Source organism: Takifugu rubripes, chromosome 5 (assembly GCF_901000725.2).
Source record: "Takifugu rubripes chromosome 5, fTakRub1.2, whole genome shotgun sequence".
Classification (NCBI taxonomy): Eukaryota; Metazoa; Chordata; class Actinopteri; order Tetraodontiformes; family Tetraodontidae; genus Takifugu; species Takifugu rubripes.
In genome coordinates this window covers 1,653,961-1,672,383 of record NC_042289.1, presented here as the reverse complement: position 1 = coordinate 1,672,383, position 18,423 = coordinate 1,653,961, and the positions used below count along the sequence as shown (strand labels likewise).

At 45.2% G+C, this 18,423-nt stretch overlaps 1 protein-coding gene across 5 annotated transcripts in view; it reads left to right on the top strand.

Moving 5' to 3' along the window:
• The window catches only part of grin2ba (glutamate receptor, ionotropic, N-methyl D-aspartate 2B, genome duplicate a), an 86,528-nt gene that overhangs the window by 46,459 nt on the left and 21,646 nt on the right, over positions 1-18,423 (top strand). For all 5 annotated transcript variants that reach the window (XM_003964280.3, XM_029835981.1, XM_029835979.1 and 2 more), the window contains exons 4-7: positions 2,264-2,407; positions 2,949-3,219; positions 8,973-9,165; positions 16,200-16,314. In XM_003964280.3, coding sequence (XP_003964329.3) covers positions 2,264-2,407; positions 2,949-3,219; positions 8,973-9,165; positions 16,200-16,314 — 723 coding nt within the window. The remainder of the gene's footprint in view (positions 1-2,263; positions 2,408-2,948; positions 3,220-8,972; positions 9,166-16,199; positions 16,315-18,423) is intronic.

Sequence of the window (18,423 nt, the reverse complement as noted above, 5' to 3'; positions counted from 1 at the left end):
TGGGCGTACATTCCAAGCAAGAATGCAAGTCTTTCTTCTTTCCTTTACCTTCACTGATGTGTCTCTCTCTGTGTAATTGAAAATGCCTGATTTATTGACTTCCTCTGCTCCAAGTCAAATAAATACTCCAGGAGTGTGTGAGTGCACGCGTTTTGAGGTTCTGGAAGAATGCGGGTAACTCGGTGACGCTCCTGCCGAAGCAAACAGATTTGATATGCAGCCACACACGCAGAATTAGGTGCAGAGATACACACACAGCAATTACATCACCCACACACACACACGCGCGCGCGCAGAAGTCTGAAGAGAGGAGCACTCTTATCTGCCTCCATCAGACAGCAGCCTTTACTGCCCGGAAAACTTTCTCTAAGCTAAAATTAGCAGACCTGCGCTGTTTAAAGTCCCCCTGATGCTCCCGTATGGATCACAGCGTACAATCCTTCCTCTCCATTCATGCCATTGGCCCCAGAATGTCCTCTGCCTCCGTCTCTCTGCAGGGCTCCGAGACGAACCTACACCCTCAAAGTCTTTTCTACATCTCTGTCTTTTGTTCCCTCTTGCATAAATCCTCCCCTCTGCCCGCCTCAGTTTAATCTGCGTTCCTTGCCAACTCTGTCTATATCCCTCCATCCATCCGCGACCGCTCACTTTTCATCACATGTCCGCCGTGGTGTATTGTTGCGAGCAGACGGTGGCCAACACTGACGTCATCCGCGGAGAAAGGCCTCGGCGGCCGGCTCTGGAGCATTTTTCAAAGCCTCTCTGGCCGGTTCGCTGTGCCTGGCTGGCTCTCTCGCTGGCCTCAGTAGCCCCTCTGGGAATTTTAACACTCGCTAATCGATCACCATGTGCCAACAGACGTGATAATGTGGCCAGACCCTAATTGTTGTTGCTGTAAATGAAGCGGCGTATCAGCTCTTCATTTGATATGAGGGTTCTTATCGACCAAGCCAGGGCCTGCAGTGATTTTTTTTCCCCTACCATATCCTGACCCTGCTCCTTTCCCTGCTTTTTCATCCATCTTACTCATTTCTCAGTATGTGTTTTTCTCAAAGGCTAATAAGAATTCTGCACACCTCTGGCACTCTGAATGGGAGCGTGGGACAGTACATTAATATTGCTCTTAAGAGGAGAGCGATAGAGGGGAGGATATGGGGTAAAGGATAAAAGAGGGGTGCAGGGGTGCGTGGATCTGAAAATTCAATTATAACTGTGCTCCGGCAGTAATTTCAGGGGTATAAATGGGACTTTAGAGAAGAGATAGAAAGAAGGGGGAAAACAAGTGGTATTAGCTTAGCCAAGAAGCACCAGTGAGCGTCATCATTTCGGGGTTTTTTTCAGTGCCAGTGATTTATATTTGACAGAGCCCAGGATGATAATGACATGTTTTCAACCTCGCTTCCATCACTCTCATTATTTGAAAAGGGCGTTCAGCAAGTGTTCCACCGGGGCTTTGTGCATCTCGGAGCGCCACCTCTCTTGTTAAAGCGGAAACAAGGTAATGGCTCGAGCCGCGCGGGTCCTCTGGGGAGGGGTGCGCTAAGCTTTGATGTGGAGTGGAGGGGATTCAGCACCTGCCACTTCTGCCTGCCAGACTGCACTGAATTTCCTCGCGTAAAGCAGGAAATTTCAAAAATGTATTGCTATTGGTGCAGACACTTGCGGCGAAAAACTGCAGACTCTGGTCTGGCCTTGCTCACGTTCTCTTTCTGTCTCCCATTCAATATCCCAGTCCAGCAGCAGTGGCTCTGTCTGGAGAGCCTCGGTCTTTAAAAGTGCTGCTGTCTGGTTTAGGGCGCACGCTGTGTCTGTTCGGAGTCAGCTCACACAAATTAGGGTCTTAATCAGAGAATTTTCCACCCAGAACATGACCAATGAAGCCATTTCATGCATATCTACCCTCTCTCCCGTGTTATTCCAGAGCGTCGTTCCAACGCAGCTGTATAATCAGATAAACTGATGAAAATGATGGATGCAGGTTTAGCTCTCCAGAATTTACTCCCACCGCCCCGTGCACGAACTTATTAAAGGCGTCATAAAGGCAGCTAATGAAAATCATGACTGATATCATTACAAACTCACCGGTGTCCTCTCAGAGAACAAGGGCAGCTAAATTAATGTTCACACTAATAACGCTTCAAATCCAGTGCCATTCTTTAAGCGTTATCTGCTCTCCTTTGTGCGTCAGACCAACTAAATTAGAGTTCAAGCCTACGTGCACATTCTCGGCTCATCTGCGTTCTTTTATCCTGTTTTATTTCAGGACGACAACTCCATGTTCTTTCAGTTCGGGCCTTCCATCGAGCAGCAGGCTTCTGTCATCCTCAACATCATGGAGGAATACGACTGGTATATCTTTTCCATCGTCACCACCTACTATCCAGGTTACCAGGACTTTGTCACCAAGGTAACCGCACTCAGCCGAGACGACACGCACAAATAATCAGGAGGGGAAGGCGAGACAGCGCAGAACAGTGATGTGATGAATTAAATTCCACTGCTGCTTCACCTAAATGTCAACACGAAAATATGGATGCTGGCGTTTAACTGGACGAACTTTGATGATGGATTTGGGTTTCGGTGTCCACCTTTTAATAATCAAAAAGATTTTCCATCAATCTTTATTTATTGTATAATGAATGCCATTGTCGTGCTATGCAGACCACTTTTAAAGGACTTTACCACTGAAGTAAATGTGTAAACGCTGAAGAAAAATTGCTTTGGCTTTCACTTTACCAGTCATTTAGGTCAGGACACTGTGTAGGTTGAGCAAACCTGTATTTTTAAAGTAACATTTGCGCCCATTTAAGACATGAAGTCTTAAAATCATTACTCGAGATGTGCTTAAAGATAGCTCACAAAGTTGACTCTTTCCGAAACAAATCGACTAAAAGAAGATAGAAATGTGCTAACTGATGCTTGGCCTGTTCTTCATCTGTCCCGTCCAGATCCGTAGCACCATTGAGAACAGCTTTGTTGGCTGGGAACTGGAGGAAGTGTTACTGCTGGACATGTCTGTGGACGATGGTGATTCGAAGATCCAAAACCAGCTAAAGAAGCTTCAGAGCCCCGTCATTCTTCTCTACTGCACTAAAGAAGAAGCCAACACTATCTTTGAGGTGGCCCACTCTGTTGGCATCACCGGCTATGGCTACACGTGGATAGTGCCCTCGCTGGTGGCTGGAGACACAGATGTTGTCCCTGCAGAGTTCCCTACAGGTAAGGAACTGCGTCAAGGTTTGATTCTGCATGATGCTCTTTACATTAAAGCTACATTGCTACAGTTTCTGTTTGGCTCAACTAGCTGGTAGTGGCAACACTTCCTGAAACTACATGAACACTCCTACCAAGGAGTCTCCTTGAAGTCTTGAAACAACCTGACCTTTTCCAAGAAAGAAAGAAGCATTTTACACCTACTCACTCCTCCCTCACAGCACCACTGGAGGTCATTCTAACCTTTGAAGGTCAGACGTGGACCCAAAGTGACATCGACGTTGGGTTGCATTAGCTCCGCAACCGACTCACGCAATCTGTCAGACACACCTGTCGCGCCGCCTCATGGAACTCGCTCTTTTAGCACTCAGGGGAGGTCAGACGGTTTTAGAAAGGCCAACGCTCCGTGGGTATCGAGCCTTTAACTGCTGGTGATGTCAGCACAACAAAAAAACTAATGGAACTTTAGTCCATTTCCCTCTCTGCAGGACAGTGAAGCAGGGAGGAGGTAGTGGGTACTCGCACTCATCAATAGAGTAATTTGTTGGTGTTTGGCTTGTTGATTTACAGAGAACCAGGGTTATACCACTACTGTCCTCAGCACTTTCTGGGAAATGATCACCAGGCAGAACAGGGGAAGGTTCTGCCTCTCAAGCCCCATAACTTACAGGTTTTACCTCTACTCCCTATTGGCAGCCATGGATGATATACTCTAAATGAGAGTTAAGGGTGTGTGTGTGTGTGTGTGTGTGTCTATGTGTGCGTGATTTTCTTCTATAATGTGTGGTTTACAGTTTATGGTGTGTAGAAAAAACGTTGTGTAATTATAATTATGGAGGTTGTGTGTTTATAGTGTGCATTGGTGTGTGCGTCTGCAGTTGTACGTTATGATGAAGAAAACTATGACTGTGTGTGTGCGTGTGTGGGTGTGTGTGAGCGAGTGCGCTATCTCCTCCAAATTAAGGTTACACTCGATAAGTTCTGATTTCCATATCAGTTCTTTAAATCACACAATTCCTTCTTGATTTATGTTGCCACGGCGATGACTGACAGGCTCCTACACTGCATTTGAAACGATTCGAAAAGCAGAGCTGGTGCAGTGCTCACACACGCACACACACACACACACACACACACACACACACACACACACACACAAAGCATTTTCATTTAGCGCTGACATATTATGGGATTAATGGTATGCGACATGATGACAGATAGTGGTTTAAATGTCAGCGTCTCTTTAAATCTGCACTGAGTAAGTATATGAGTATATGCACATGGTTTAATATAAATAATAAATTAAGACATGTCAGCAGATGTTTCCAGCTTGCGCATCAAGTGAAACTCGCATAAAGGGTAAGATATTAAAATAAGTGAACTACTGCCCATTTTCCCTGTTTCACTGTATGTAGATTGCTTGTGCATGTTACCGATGCCGACCACTGCCTATACCATGAGCACACTGAAAGAATACCACAGTATCCTTGAATATTGAATTCTTCTTTGAGGATATTTTGTCGTAACGACAAAAGCAACCTTTTCTGTGCTGTTGTGTATTTGGGTGCAGGTTCAGGCAAGTGCAAGAGTTCTATAAAGATAAAGACTGATAGGAAAAGGAAAGAAATGCAGTCCATTTATAGAGGAGCAACTGATTGAATTCATTTACCAGATCATGTGTTTAGACCTGGATTTGGAGTTTGAGTAGCTGCATCAGTGTGTCTATTTAGGGCTACGAGCCTGGTTTTGTACAACTCCATTTTTATTTTGTGTTTTTTAAATGTGGCTCGAATTTGTTGGGAATCATAACAATATTCCGTAAAACCTACAGTAAAAAATTAAATAGACCTATTTAACAGGGCTGTAAATGGTTTGATATGAATCTATGTATAAATAAGCTTTTAAAAATCAGAACCCAAAGGATTTGAGTGGAAGTCTTTGAGTTTCAAACCCATCATCGGGAGGTGCCACACGGCGCCTGTAGTTGCAGTCAACCTTGTAAACGTGAATGAGCACAGTGCAAAATGCTACCGCGGAGCAGCAAGAGCCTGGCGGTGTGTGTGCCGTTCCACCAGTTCAGGTTTCAGCAGGAGGAACACACTCGCATTGGGCTGAGGTCGCTTAACTTGGCACACTTAATTACATGCACCACGTGTGATGAAGGGCCTCCTATTCTCATGGGTAATGAGAACTGATACCTACTTTATGTCGCGCTCCAGGGCGCCGCCTCCCCTCCCACCTGCAACAGTTTTTCAGACCGTCATTCCCCTGCTCCTCAACCTTTTTGTCTCGCTGTTTGAACCGTCTGTCAAGACGCCTTTGATTGTTTTTGTTCTGTTTGCCTCCACTGAATTCATCTTCATGTCTTTGTCGTGCTGACTTTTTCGCTCTCTGCTCATTCTGTCCCTTTTTTGCAACCTCTTTCTCTCTTGCCACCCAGTCTCTAATAATAGGCAGTTTCCAGAAATAGTCCGTGATACCCCTGTTCTGCTGTGATGTCCTCCAATCAATTTATCTGATTGTGGATGTTGTAGGTCGGAAGTCTTTGTGGTTGTAATAGTAGATAAGACAAGGTCGGCATGGCAAAGATGATGACGGTTTGTGCCTGACTGGCATTTTGCTATTGCTCCAAATAGAATGAAATAATAATAAGAATAATAGTATACAGTTTAAAGAGCAGTGTGTGACCAACACATCACTTGTGAGACATACTGTGTGTGTGGCAGGAGCATATCTCCAGACCTGGAAAAAGGTTTCAGGCTTCCCCAATGCCATTGCATACAGCTCTGGAGGTTGACACACCCGTGTTATGACACTTAACATGTCCTGAGAGATGAAGCAACAGCATTTCCCAAAGTGGAGAAAAACTACACAGTACATTCATCCATGTAGACATGATTCCAACTGCCGTGCACACGTCAGGATTCCCAACAAAGGGTCTTTGCCATGACAAGTGGAGGAGCGCAAAAAGCAGGACGCGATGGGCGTGAGGGAATGTTGAGAACGTGTCAACAGTGTGTGACATTAGATGTGGTCCTGGGGGGGCAGAGCTGTCAGTGCTGAAGCCCTCTTGGGGAAGGCAGGTTTCCAGGCTGCTTGTCTATTTTTGTCCGCCGAAACGGTAGTGGACCGGCTGACACGCGGTCATACTCTGTCAAATAGACACAGAAAGGGCTGATGGACACAGAGAGGGGTTGATTAACAGGGGGACAGAGAGACAGATAACCAGAGAAATGGACTGCTCCCTGAATCCCGTCCTAAAATCAGATGTCATCCTGCCATTGACTCACCCCACAGAGGGTAATCAGAGCGTGCTTTAGATCAGATGTCCATGGCGTACAGCACATTATTAATATAGAAGAATGGCTCCTGCAGCTGTCACCAGTTAATTACCTCGAATGCTGATGGAAAACACTTTGATTGTTATTTAACATTTTTCAAATTCCACTCATTCCTACCAGCCTGAATCTCACCTTCTCCCCAGGGAAACTGTGGCAAGGGGTGTGATTGTCGCACCATTGTTGTCGTCAGTGCTGCAAGTGTAACTAGGCTGTATCTTGACGAATAGCCTCAAAATTCAGAGATATTTTAAAGAGCATTTGGTCAACACCCAAAAAAACAAGAAACAAAGAAGGAAGAGCAAAACAAGAAAGCTAAAAAAAATAAATACTGTAGTTAATGTCCTCCAAATGAAAAAGGTTTTTATTTACTTGCCTGATTTTTTATTGTACAGCATAAAAGTTAGACAGTTTGGAAGATTTAAACAGGTGCTGCAAATAAATGGAATGTCCTAGTGGACACATGTGTTTAGAACTCGTAGAACCTGACAGCCACAGGCAGGAGCGCTGGTGTCTCTCCTCCACACAATGTGGGTGTAGCAGCAGTTCACTGAAGGAGCTGCCTGGTGTCATCAGCGTCTCCTGGGAGCGGGTGGGACATGTTGTCCAACATGGACGACAGCATAGCTACCGTCCCCACTTCCTGCCTCCATTCAGTCAGCAAAACTTTCCAGATGTGTTTCCCTGCCTCAGCCTTACATCTTGTCATCTGTTAGCTAGTCCATCTGTCCAAGTGGTGGTCCACTCCACCCACGTAGGCCTGTCCCCCAGTAGGGTGGGCTAACTGGTGTCCAAAGCCCGGGAGAAATCACGCAACATGATCCTCACAATGAAAGACATCCTGTTAATGGTCGGAATGTTTCATAATCTGAAATGATATACACAATCGGATCGTACCACCTCTATCTGCTCTATCTGATCAAATCCTGACAGATCAAGATGGCTAAATGAGCGGTGACTGAGAAGAGATGAACATTGTGCGCAAGGCTCGGTGGTGGCACGCACTGTGTGTCATCAGTTAATGTTGACAATTTGTCACGAGCTAATCCCATTATCAATAATCGCAGTTTAATATCAATAAAAACTCATTATCTAAATGTCAGCTGCGTCTTAATTGATGCATAATAGCACCAGTTTCATTGAAAATTGACTCCTCTGATAAAGCCTATCCCCGTGTTGGTCTTTGATCTAGACGGGTTAAGTAGCGGAGATTGATTAAGAAACCCTTCGATCAGCGAAGGCCCTCCAATGTCCACGTGCACCAGGGCGGAGGACGGGGTGGGCATTTTGGCAGACAGCTGAGTAGGCGGCCGGATGGCGTGAAGGGTACAGCCAGAGGTCCCCGCGGAGCCAGATGAATGGATGCTCATAAACAGACAGGTTGTCAAACGAGAGGAGGCAGACAGAAGGACAGATAAACAGACCCCGTCAGTGCAGAGGCCATCAAACAGCAACACACACATGGCTTTATACACACAGATGGACAAACACAAAGGTGATAGACGCTTAGTCAGAGGGGACGGTTCTATTCGTCTGTTCGCCGTGCCACTGAGTAGTGTGTGTTCTGTCTCTTGGCGTGTGTTCAAAACATACACTCTGGAAAGCTGAAGAGAGTTATCCCCGTCTGCCCTGTCACTCTTCTCCACTTTACCTCTGGACTCCCACAGCAACTGTCTGCCCCTGCCTCTCTTTCCAAACCTAACCCTTTATTCTTATGTAAACGCTTCACAAACTATTATACATCACTACATCTGGCTTAGAAGTGACCTGTCTTTTAGTGTTTGGATCACTTGGAAATGGGTTAAAGGTTAAACACAGGTTTTTTTTTACTTCCAACTGGTGCTTTAAGAGGTTTGATGAGTTTTAACTGTGTCTTTGCACAGAGACGGGAAGAGTCATGTGCTTAGAGTCATTGTCCTGTCGGGAGGGGAACTTTCAGCCCAGGTGGAGTGCTCTGGATCAGGTGTATAGGGGAGATAAAGGGGGCTAGGGTCAGGTTTTTAAGTGCCTTTTACTGAGGAGACTTCAGTTTGACCTGTGCCTCGGTACGTTCCAGTTCCTGAGCTCTGGAGGCAGGTCTTCTGACCTTATGAGTTTTACTGTTATGCATTTTCAGTTGTGGGATTTTATATATGCAGAAGAACAGTTTTTTTCAGTGCAATATTTACATTTTTTTTGTTCAAATTTGTTAAAAATAGTACACTTCAGTTTTCACATTCTCATTCTGAGGTATTGGCGAGAGAATATTTGACTTCTTCCATTTTAGAGTGAGGCCACATCAACTTAACAAAATGTATGAAAAAGTGAAACGTTCTGAAATAGTTGTATAAGGTCTCTATAAGGTGCAGTTTTCAGCTTTCATCCTGTATCTGCCATTGTTCTCCTTCCCCCTGATTCCCGTTCTCTCTGTATTTCACCCAGGTCTGCTCTCGGTGTCTTATGATGAGTGGGACTACGGCCTAGAGGCTCGAGTTCGCGACGGTGTGGCCATCATCACCATGGCAACGTCCACCATGATGATGGACCGGGGACCTCACACCCTGCTAAAGTCAGAATGCCACGGAGCTCCTGACAAGAAGACTCCCATCTCAGGCAACCCCAACGAAGTGCTCAGGTGAAGGTCACAGGATACGCAGCGTTATCACACGAACGCTGCAGCACAGCGCATTCATCTTTTATTCATGGCAGCCATGTTGTCGAAGGAATGAGAAAACAAGCTCGTTTGCATTTTGGCCAAGAGTTAAAATGTGAAAATGGATACTTCTTCCAGATCTAAGAGTACTATTTCGCCCTCCGCCAAAACAGGAAAAGGCCTGTTCCATCTGTACCCAGCCAAGAATCTGATTAATGTGCCAGCTACCTTAAAGAATTAATGTGCCCAAAACCTGGAAAATAGTCATTCTGACCACATGCTTACGCTGACAGAAAGTTTATTTATCTGCAAACCACTTTAAGGAAAGTTTAAGGATATAGATGAGGAGAAAACAGAATATCTCTATAAACCTGTTCCAAATCAAAGAAGCCAACCCGAGCTTAAAAAGCTTCTTAACTTTTTGATAAGCAACTAAGTAAGCAGATGTCTACACAATGAAGATAAATACCTCATCAGATCGGCTAAGAAGGACTTCTAGAATACTCTTAATAAAACTTTGTGTTTAAATTTGTGGAAAAGGAGGAAGCTGAAGGAGTCACAGTTATTTTCCTGGAGTCATGAACATATCCTGTGAAAGGTTGGGGGGGGGGGGGGGGTGGTACCACGGTCCATGCAGACAAACCTTCCTGAATGACTGCATTCATCTACATACAGTTAATGGACTCGAATCAATATGACGGTGATTCATAAATGCTGCTGCTGCTGCTGCTGCACACAATGGTTATTAAAGCGACTCGAGTCCAGATGGCTTAACATCAAATCGGATCAGCACCGTACGCTCACGCGGATATACCTGCCCACCCACACCGCACGCACGGGCGCTCACACACACACACACACACACACACGTCACCTCTAGAATATCCTGCTCCACCCCACTCAGCTGCCCACCTCAGCTGCCTAGTTGCGTTTTCAGTCCACAAGCAGTCGCTCCTGTCCTGTTGCGTTCCGGAGCTCAGCGTGCCATTACGTTCTAGGGGTTTGTCACCCGCTGCAGCTGTGCGCCTGTGTGTTTATGGTCTGAAGGCGCTGCCAGCGGAGGCCAGGCATTCGCCGTTATCACACTTTCCTTCCAAAATGCCAGAATTCAAAGACAGGCTAACAGGCTTACAGAAGCGGGAGGAAACAGGTGGAAAACACGTGCCGGCGCTCCGAGCAGCGGATCATTTTTCCGCTCAGCCGCCTCCTGCAGCAAAAATTTGCTGCCCGCTCCAGTAAACCCCTCAGATGTCATTTGAACCTCTTGTTCTCCGCCGTCTGTGGATGTGCATTTGTTTCGGCGCTGCTTACTGCTTGAAGATAACAGCAGACTTTGTTGCAGCTGCTGCCGCTGCCCCACAAGTCCCATGGCCTGCTCTGTTGACGCTCCTCTCATCTCCACTGTTGTTTCTGCCGCACCCTCCTCCCATCTGCCCTGGGCTCCGTCTCAACGCCAGCGTGCTCTCCTCCATCCTCTCTCGCCAGTCACCTCCGTTTACTTTGATTCACCTGCACCAAACTGTTGCAATTCATTCATTTCTGCCACATCTCTCCTCTCCTCAGTCGTCGTCTGCTCTCCGGACCAGCAGACTCGTAATCAACTTAGCCGTGCGTTGTTGATTTGATCAGTTGTGGGCTGCTAAGATCCTTAACCCTGTGCTGCTTTAACTAAATTTCCCACTGGTAACCTTTGTCTCCAAGTCTTCAATCAAGAGATTAGCATTTAGCCTGGGGTTTATATTTTAGAAGTTATTGCTAGCTTAGATGATTGGCTGACTGGACACTCGGCTGCCTGGTTGTGAAGCAACGGAAGGAAAAGATCAAAATTGATTTGCTTTTGAAGAGCGCGCCATGTAGACAATAATAATGTTGGATTGTTTCACCAGTTTTCCACCGTTAGCATCTTTTTTCCATCCACCAAAGCTGCCACGTTTGAAAACGTAAGAAGGAAAGACGGCTGTCGCTTATTATTTATAATAACCAACAGCCCAGGATAATGCAGCGTGCTTTACGTGATGGTGCACACTGAACAAGCTGTGTCGAGAGAGGATCCCGGTCACTTGTTTTACATGTTTTCCGGTCATTTGATCATCCATGTGTTCTGGAGCATAGCCGAAAGTATACGGCAAGTTCGTGACAGTTGGGTTGATTTAATAAGTTATTCAGAGACACTTCCCCCAATGCGCACACACACACACACACACACACACACACACACACACACACACACACACACACACACACACACACACACACACACACACACTTAACATTTACTTGTTCCAGCTTCGTAGAATATCACAAGAGAAGGCTGTGTGTTGCTCCGCTAAGTAAATTAAGTCCACTGTAGCCGGCGCCGTGACATTCCAGCTCATGCTACAGTACGAAGCTGTCAAATGAAGATAAGAGAAAAGAAAAAGAAGCTGAGAAAAGAGCAGCAGAGACAGAGAGAGAGAGAGAGAGAGCGGAGATACTCGGAGAGGAGGGAGAGCGCTGACAAACAATTCACAACAGTGTGACAATCATGAGTTTGACAACAGTGGCCCTGACCTTGCCAGGCGTGGACAGGTTCCAAATGAGCTCAGAGTTGGAAAGGTGTCAAGTGCTTTTAAGCTCTGTGGACATTTTTGAACTTCTTTGGCCCCAGCGAGGCTTTCAATAAAGAATGTGTGTTTTTCTGTGTGTGTGCATGTGTGTGTTCACGGCCAGTATGTGTTTATTGGCAGGCCAGTCAGAGGTGTTAAAAAAGGTACCTGTATCTAGGTCATTATGCTCCAGCTCTTTTTCCTCCCTCCTCCACCCCACATGTTTCCATCTCTTTTTTGCCTCTATCACCTCTTATCAGGCAGGTTTATCTAGTTTTCTCTGCTTAGATTGTTTCGTTTCACCTCTCGTAATCTCACAGTTTTCTCACTTCTCATCCTATTCCTCACACCCGAACACGTCACATCTGGATGGATAACTGATGAATTCATATTTTCCAGAACTTTCACTTTTATGCAATATTTAAGTCAAACACACGTGTGAATTGTATGAGGCAATGTTGGTTCTATTTATAATACTGTAAATGATAAGCATAATCTTTTATAAACATGGGAGGGGGGGGCATCCTGGACAGGTCATCAGTTTTATCCCTGCTCACGCACACTAGTCATTCAAACCAAACTATTTAAATGGATCATATTGATGAGGACTAAGATTAAAGAGTCACAATATCACAATATTATCAATTTCAATAAAAAAATTGATACTTACTATAGAATGTAAACATTAACAGCCATGAAAGGGATTCAGGAAAAGTCATTATTGTGCCCATTATTGTGTCGGCAGGTCAGCACAGTGCATTAATATTGTGATCATCTTGTCTGTGATGTTATTTTAATAATATTTTCTATAAATCATCTCACCCTCGTATCTGTGTCTACTCCCTCCACCTCTGTCCTGGCTCACCATCTCTCTGCTTTCATCCACTTAACAAGATTTACTACACCGTTTACAAATTTATCCCCCCCGTTTGTGAACGCAGGCCGGATGCATACATGTGCAAACTCATGCATGCGTAACATATTCACACACCCCCGATTCACATTTGCATTATTTACCCCAAGAGTGCCTGCAGCAATGCTACGGTGTTTTAGTCTGCTACAGCACCATATGGGCCGCGTTATCATCCTCCATATAGATTGCTAATAAATACATTGCACCACAGTAATTGCTAAGCAGTGTAATTCATGACTAATTAATGTCTGGGTTAATTTATTAAAAATGACTTTATCAATATTTCACACAATTCCTCCATTATTCACAGCAGAACATGCGTTCAGACGTATCTGTGTCAGGCCACAGAGTTAGAGCAGGAGAAGTGTGTGTGTGCGTGTGCGTGTGTGTGTGTGTGGGTGGGTGGGTGGATGGGTGGGTGGGCCAATAACGTTCCCATTGTTTGGGCTCTGCTCATTTATGGGGACAAATCTCAATCCTCTCTAAGGTAAATAATTCATTGTGTGTTTAAGAAGATAAAAGTCTTCTTCACAGTTTCAGGTATGATGTCCTAATGGCGATGAAGTAGGACTGCGTCTTCAGACGGAGCCACGGCTGTACGGTTTCATCAGACTTAAGGGGTGAAGCTCCTTTACACGTAGTGTCTCTTTCTGACCGTCTGTCCTCACCTGCACCACTAGAACCACCGATAGTGGGAGGACTCGTCTTTCAGTGAGGGTGGATGTGTGTTCCACCTGTAGCAAAGCAGTGACTAATAAATTATAACCTGTCGATGAGGGTGAAGCCTGCTGCCGTCAGCAGCTCATAAACCTCCGCCAGGGTCTCCATTATTTATATCACGCGTGTCCAAGTTCACATCAGGCGACAGAACTCAGATGGGCTCTGATGCAGCACGAGGGCCAAACGTTCTCCGACAAGGTTCCATCCCCTCCCTCTGTGCTTCGAATCCCACCTCTCACTACCGCTCTCTCTCCCACCTTCTTTGGGATTACCGTCGCCATAGTAACGCAGCACATTGGCTCAGAAGTTGCGGCGGTTGTGGGCGCCACGGCAACAAACACCCGCGCGTGCGCGCTTAGCTTCGTTAAAGCGCGCAGGACACAAAAGCACGTGCTCACCTCGACGTGCAGACACTAGTCATTTTATAAACGGTTTCTGATTTACGTTTCTACCCTGTTTGTGTCAATTCCAAGACTTTATAGGCTGGAACTGTTAGCCCAGCGCGTCGAGCTGAATGAGATCATCAGTCCATTGGAAATTTCAATATTTACTATCCAAAGAGAATGCAGAAGGGAATACGAATAATTAGAGTAATTACTGTGTTATTACATACCTGTGTCAATCATGCCTATTATAGCTGCCGTAGTTTGGATGCAGCAGTAAAGCGGAGGTGACGCGCAGGTTCTAAAGATCTGGAAACGGGCCTTGGGTGGGTGTTTATTAACCTTATCATAAACAGTCACGTGTACCTGCTTCTTACAGTTTCACAGCCATTTGCATATTGTATAAAAGTATATGTGTACATGTACAGATATAAGGCTGGGTTTCCATGGAAACTGTCAGAGATAGAGCGTAAAGGGTGAGGAAGTGTAGGGGTTACGAGATTCTCGCTCTGTGTGTGTGTGTGTGTGTGTGTGTGTGTGTGTGTGTGATGACAGTGAAGTGATGTAAGCTCATCTGACATAAACATTCTTGTTGTCATACACACACTTACACACACTCCTACTCCTACAGATTCAAGACGAGACGGCAAGTGTGTATTTGTGTGCGTGCGGGTGTGTGCGCGGTAGAGGGAGGTGAAATGATTTCACCTGACAAACAATGCTGCTTTCTCTCGGTTTCTCTTTCTCTGAAACAGAAAGACCAACTGGAGCCGTGCGGGAGATCACACACAGACACACACATGCACAGAGAGAGAGAGAGAGAGAGAGAGAGAGAGAGAGAGAGAGAGAGAGAGAGAGCCCTGACAAGCAGCTGTTGGTGTTGAACCTTTTTTTGCCATATGCTGTAGTGAAGGTGGGCCGTGAGAGGTCTTTCAAAACAAACAAATAAATAAATATGCTTTAAATCCAAATTAAATCTAAACTCAACACAAGTGTCACCTTATTTGTTGACCCCTCACATTAGTAATGGAACGGAACTCACAACTCATCATTTTGTGCGGTGCGAGATGACGCAGTGGCTCACAGGTGTCAAATGAAGCATCAGGTAAAACTGACAATCAAATCAAATCTGTAAAACCAAACAAGGCTTCATCCAAAGCACTCGCTCGAGTAGCTGTCCCATGGATATCCCTTTAAATTCCATTTGGCAGCATCCACTGTAGCCACTACAATGCCATGAGCATATAAATGTAATGTAAGTGATAAATATTAAGGTTTTGGTGGGCCTCAGAGGTTTTTGACATTTATAATTCGGCCTAACTTCTGAAGTTTGGGAATGGCTGTGCTGTGTCGCTACATTAGTCAGTTTAGTGAGGGACGACAAGCACAGCACTGGAGTTGCTAAGTAAGTGCTATTTAGGGACACGACCAGCACAACAAGTAACATAAAAGTAACATCTTTTACTAGGTCAGTTGTCATGGAAACATGACTTGTGCTACTGGTGCAGTGAGAACAAATGTGTGATCCAGGACTATACTAGATGATAAAGTAGTTCTTTTGTGGGGTCATAGGCCCACACCAGTATGTGTGAAAACACCCCAAATGAGAAAGATCCATCCATCCATCCATCCTCCCCTCCCTCCATCCATCCATCCATCCCTCCCTCCCAGCAGTCAGTGGATGAGAGTCAGGAATACACCATGGACGAGGTCATTACAGGACACAGGCTAAGAATTTATGGCAATTTAAAATCTGTAATTAGCATGATGTGCATGCTTTTGAACTGCGGGAGGAACGTGTGGTACCCAGAGAGAACCCTGAGAGGAAGGGAACGTGCCGACTCCACAGAGAGGTCGGAACGGTAGAAATTACTGACACACCCCTTGAAAATAGGATGAAAATCTTCATAACATTTTTACTGATGTTTGTCTTGTATGTGCACATACAAGTGCACACATGTGCACACATACGCATACACACACACACACGCTCTCTCACACACACATCCTTGTTTTCTATCTTTGTGAGGACTTTATTAGACCCATTGCATTCCCCAGCCCCTTACATTAATCCTAAACCCTCACAACTAAACCTCCAACCATGACCTGAACCCAATTCTGACCTAAACCTTAAAATCATGTCTTACCCCTCAGTGCTTTAATGTCATGAGATCCAGCCAAAATGTCCTCACTTCCCAAAAAATGTCCCCACTTTGCTGGAAGAATGTGGAATTTGGTACTCAATGTGTAGCAAGCACAAGAACAAACACACACACACACACACACACACACAAATCATCTGCAGTGTGTAAGTTTTTGGTTTCCTGGTTTCCATGCACACCAAAAGTCTTCATGCCACTGACATTGTGTCTTCCAGTTTTTGTCTCACTCTCCGTCCTCAATATTTTTCTGCAGGTACCTGATGAATGTGACGTTCGAGGGGCGTAATCTGTCGTTCAGTGAGGACGGATACCAGCTGCATCCGAAGCTGGTGATCATTCTGCTCAACAAGGACAGACAGTGGGACCGGGTAAGTTGGGATGGGGGGGGCAGAAAGCGCTCTGTATTTATATTCATGTTGTTTAAATGGACGCACAAATGGTCACAAAACACTTTCCGGTGAAGTTTAATCCGTCACCGTTGACGGGGTTTCCGATATTTCTGTCCTCTGAGCGCGGCCACAGTCTGGCTTTCTGAATCTTTTATCGTCAGATTTTCACTCAGCATTTCAAGCCTTAAGCTTTTGAGACGCAACCCTGATTAGATGTTATCAAGTCGATGAAGGTGCCTTTGAGCAAATGGAGATATTACTGGGTACAGTGAAGTTCCCTAAACGTACACATACGCAGGCTTGGTTAGTGGTTGTCACCAATTCACAGGCTTAAGATTAAGATTTTGTAAACAAATTAATTATCTCCTATGACTACTGAAATGTGTGGTAATTAAAATCTTATATTTAATATAACGTAACACATATATGTTGTTAAAAGTTACATTAGTAACCAGTAAATATGGAGTTTTAATTGTTCTTTCTCGATCAAATTAAACATTAAACTGGGGACATTGACATTGAGAACATAGTCCTACCTTCCATTGTCAAACTTTGGATCAAAGTAGTTTTACAGATGTTTCTTTGATCTGTAACTCTCACCTTTATTGCAAACCCTGAACCAGCAACCTTGAATGAACCTGCAGCTCCGAGACACTCTCCATTATCCTTTGGCTCTTCCTGTTCGTTATTGTCCACGTTTCTCTCTTTCTTCTGTCTCTAATCTATATTCTGTCCTCTGATCTGAGGACAAGGTGAATGGCTCCACTCCTCTCTCCCTTCTTCTCTCCATTTCCCCCTTGCAACTAGCACCAGCCTTTTCCTCTCCTTCACTCCCTCACTGCTGTTTCATTCTAAGCTTGACTTCCAGCTGAACCACTTTTGGTTCTTAATGAGTTTCAGCCCCTAGAACCGTCCTTTCTCAGCAGCTCTGAAGTAGTGTGAAGACCGTGTAGAGACTAGGCTAGTTTACACTCGTCTAAGCTCACTTTGACCCCTTCCTCACCACCATTCCCCCCTTTCTTTCCTTCCGTCCAGCTCTCTTTATCATTTAGCTTCCTCCACACGTTAGTCCAGTTCAAGTGTTCTGTTGCTGTTCCCCACAGAGGGTGCATTTACATTTAGAACACAAACACACTTTGCACTCCTGCCCCCCCTTAACCGGCCACCTAATTGGTGAACCATATCCATTTCCACCTGCATCTTTTTCTTTGGTTAAAGTGGCCTACAGGGCACTCAGGGTGCGGGCGGAATTTACAGGTATGGCTGCTTGAGACAGGTCGGGGGAGTGAATGGACTAATTAATGATGCTTGTTCGGTGGAGTAGAACCCAAAGGCCCTTCAAACGTACAGCTGGACACTCCTCTGGAGAAGAGCCAATGTTTTGCATCTGAATGAGCTCCATCTCACTTTCTCTTTGATGCGCTTTTGAATTTCTCCTGAATTTAGCTCAGTCCCAGTTCAATCCTTCATGCATGTCCAAGGAATACCTGCTCCACATCGCTGAATTCATGAGAAATTATCCCACCGAGAGCATGACTCAGGTTATCGTGATGGTCGTGTCTGAGGTGTACACGAGCAGAGGACAAATGTCCATGAAAAATTTGCCTACAGGCAGAGTAAAGTACATTGTCTCATATCTTTAGCCTTCATGCATGCAACATTAAGTCTGTAACCAATTCCCTATGAGGACAATAAGGGAGATTGTATCTAATCGCCTCTTTTGTTTGTCCGTGTTTCAGCACACTCCTGGTTTATTGTTTCTCTTTCTTTTTAATCCTTCCATTCACCACTTTTGTCTCACTCCTTCCCTCCCCTCTTTCCTCTTGATCTGAATTCTGCTCTTCCCCCGCCTGCAGTTGCGTCCTTCATGTTAACCTTGTTCTCATTCTTTGCTCTCGGTCCCAGAGTCCCCAGCTTTTTTCTCCCCTTCGCGTTTCCCTCCACAGCCTATTTTACATGTTTACATCCTTTAATAGGAAAACTGTTCATTCCTCACCTCAGTGCTGTGCTTATGAGGGACTAATCCCAGTTGATTCCATCTGCAAAACTGTAGCAGTAGGTGTTTTTGAGTTTGCATTTCACTCTGGA